Source organism: Punctularia strigosozonata (genome assembly GCF_000264995.1).
Source record: "Punctularia strigosozonata HHB-11173 SS5 unplaced genomic scaffold PUNSTscaffold_82, whole genome shotgun sequence".
Taxonomy (NCBI): Eukaryota; Fungi; Basidiomycota; class Agaricomycetes; order Corticiales; family Punctulariaceae; genus Punctularia; species Punctularia strigosozonata.
In genome coordinates this window covers 1-3,207 of record NW_006767514.1, presented here as the reverse complement: position 1 = coordinate 3,207, position 3,207 = coordinate 1, and the positions used below count along the sequence as shown (strand labels likewise).

Genomic DNA, 3,207 nt, shown 5'->3' with positions numbered 1-3,207 from the left:
CGTTAGAACTAAAGAGTTGTATATGAACTGTCGTATATAGTTCGTTTCAGAAGTAACATAGCCGCGACCCAGTAGGTATAAGTACTGTCTTTGTAGTAGTAATGAGCAAGTACTCTTTTCCCCTCGAATCTGCCCTCCCCTATAGTGCTAAGTTGCACTATATTCGTCTATCCACTGCAATAGTTGCAGTATTGTCGTCTGCTTTATCTTCCCTTACATTCTCTGGAGCTCACTAGTGGAGCCCATCCTAATTTAGTCTTTGACCTTCCTATTTAGGTCATCCTCTCCACATCCTCTTCGCCTCTGGTGCACAGCCATTCTACACAACACATCCCTCACCCGAACAAATCAGGCGATCTCCCGAGTCTCTCACAGACCCCGGAAACCTGAGTCTATTGTGTGTCTTTACACATTTATAGCACGACATCGCGCCAAGTATCTCAATAGTATCTTGCACCACGATGCTCTCCCCACTGCGAAACTGCAGCCATGCTGCGCATGCAACAACACATCCAAGCTCGGAATCTACAAGTGCAGGGATTGCTATGGGGAGCAGCTCCTGTGTGCTGAATGTATGGTTCATGAACATGAACAGATGCCATTACACTTGATCCAGGTGTGTTGTTTGATTAATGTTCCTTATCTAGCTGAGGCACTAATGAGGATATACAGGTTTTGCAGGAGGACCATTTCTGGGGGTCCTCATTACAATCTCTGGGGCTTGTTGTACAACTCGGCCATCGTTGCGGAGAGTTTCCTGATCGTCACAACGAGGGCTGTGACCGCACAGACTTTGTTGAGGACTTCTTTGTTTTCGATGCTGATGGATATTATTACATCAACATCCAGTTCTGCGCATGCGGCTTCCGCGCTCATCGCGAGCAGCTCCTGGAATCTGGGTGGTATCCCGCCTCTGTGGAACGGCCGAGGACGGCGTTCACATTTTGTTTTCTTGACACCTTCCATCAGCTAACTCTGCAGGGCAAGATAACGTTGCATGACTTCTACTCGAGTGTCGTCCAGTGGACCAATAACACGGGAATTTTTCCTCCCATTGTGCGTGATCGGAACTCAGACTAAACACTCTTCTAATCGCCATCTCTGCAGTTTCAATATCACGAGGCAGCTCTTGCTACCCGCCAGTGGAGTCATTTGATGATGCTGAAGCGAGGAGGTCGTGGGCACGATCCCGCTGAAATCGAAAAAACACCGAAGGGTTCGTTGACTCTGCGATGCCCGGTGTGTCTGATTCCTGGAGTCAACATACCTGCCGATTGGCAGTCGGCACCCGAGGGAGAGCGGTGAGTCATAGCAATTACCATCTCGTTCTGATCTCTCAACAAATCCCAATGAAGTTGGAAATATAGCTTCTTCATCGGCTTGGATGCTTGTTTCAAGCTGAAGCAGAAAAATCGTGATATAGCTGACCCGGAGCTTGGGTCAGGCTTTATGTATTTCGCCAAGGAAGATGAATATCAAGATCACTTGAAGAATACTGTGGACGTGCCGGAGGTACGCATTTTCGCGCCTCCTACTCTTGTTGCAGAATTTCAAATATTTGGACATAGCCTAATGTCGTATCGTGCGACTCTAATGTCGTATCATGCAACTCTAATTTCAACGTGGTCAGTGAGATGAACTCGAAGAATAGTACCAAGAAGTACACTGTGTCTGGGGTTGCAGCTGCCAAATGTGCTCACCATGCACTAGTCCTACCAAATGGGGCAGCCGACCTTCAGAAAGGAGAGAAGTACGCAACAAACCTTTCCATTGCTATTATACTGACATCAATCGCAGATATGTCTCCATGGACTTCGTCTTCTGGATGTCCATACTCACGATGGGGGCCATGTCCCTGGTTGTCGTGTCGTATGACATCGCCTGCAAATGGTCGGTCCACCTGTGGGACTGTTTTGCGACTCTCGCTCCGCAGTTCGCATGCCTTCTGGTGACAGCCTTACGATTTTTTGTGCCTAATCTACACGTCGGCGTACACGGCGCGAAATGTCGCCATGTTTTCGGATTCAACGTTAATCGATGGGTTGGCCGCACTCACGGAGAGACTCTGGAACAGGAATGGGCCCACATCGGCGCCATGGCAACAAGTACTCGAGAAATGGGACCGGGCGTGCGACATGGTATCTTGGATGACCATTGGCATTTCTGGAACTTCCAAAAGATTGTCGGCATGGGTATGTCTCTGCCTTGCTCTACGCGTAAAGAACTGATGCAAGAAGAAGGGTGTCTAACGAGTCGAGGAGTGAATGCGGTTGTTGTAGGCAAACTCGGCGATGGGGAGCCACTCTTCCCAGTCGTCCTGGAGGTGATTGACGTACAACCGAAGGAACTGTTCGATCTCCTGGTTAACGCACTTGGTCTGGACGTCGGATTGAGGGTGGTAAGCCATGGAAGTGGCTACGGAGATCCCGAGCATTCCGCTCAACTCGCGCATGAGGTGCGACACGAATTGCGGGCCGCGGTCACTGATCGTGACCTCTGGAAGTCCGTGGTGCTTCCAGACCTGGTCTTGGAAGAGCCAAGCAACTCCCAGGGAAGTCACCTCTGATGTGGTGGAGGCGAAATGGGCGCGTTTACCCTTGTGGTCGACGGCAACGAAGATCATGTCCTTCCCATTTGAGACCGGAAGCTCCATGATGAGGTCGACTGTGACAACTTGCCATCGTCGCTCAGGCACAGCATTTGGGAGTAGGCAGCCTGCGGGAGCTCTGGGGAACGTCTTGGTGCAGTTGCACACGTCTGTCAAGATCGAGACGGAGCTAAGTCCGACGCCGGAGGTGTGACGTCTGGACCTAGCGAGATGGTTGTCGGAGTCGAGTCGGAAGAGAGTCGGAGAAAGTCGGAGCAGAGTTTCGAGATACAGAGAGTGAGTGCGAGTACGGACCAGACTCAAGCTTTAAGGCTTGAGTCGCTACGCGCTCTAAGTCTGTGTCGGAGCAGAGGAGTAACTTAGTCGATATTCGAACTAAGGAGTTAGAGTACAGGAGCTAGGAGTTTATATACGCGGAGGCACGGTTCGGAGCTCGTATCGATAGGGAGTTATCGGAACTATGAACCATGTGGAATAAGGAGTTATCGGAACTATGAACCATGTGGAACTGTCAATCGTAAGGACGGATCATATGGTTACGAGCTGATAATCGGAGGTAGAATAAGTCCGAAGGGAATATCAAACCGTTAAAGGCATAT

The 3,207-nt window shown here is 50.0% G+C and overlaps 2 protein-coding genes across 2 annotated transcripts; both read left to right on the top strand.

Moving 5' to 3' along the window:
- Positions 1-804: 804 nt before the first annotated feature.
- Positions 805-1,080, top strand: PUNSTDRAFT_78355 (uncharacterized protein; the record flags this gene model as incomplete). Its single annotated transcript, XM_007389361.1, has 1 exon — positions 805-1,080. A coding segment is annotated over one exon (276 nt), but the record flags the coding sequence as incomplete, so codon positions are not given.
- A 78-nt stretch (positions 1,081-1,158) lies between these two features.
- Positions 1,159-2,566, top strand: PUNSTDRAFT_78357 (uncharacterized protein; the record flags this gene model as incomplete). The annotated part of the gene is made up of 4 exons (XM_007389360.1): positions 1,159-1,301; positions 1,356-1,539; positions 1,635-1,750; positions 1,798-2,566. 4 exons carry the CDS (start codon positions 1,159-1,161, stop codon positions 2,564-2,566), a joined length of 1,212 nt encoding a protein of 403 aa, XP_007389422.1.
- Positions 2,567-3,207: the final 641 nt, after the last annotated feature.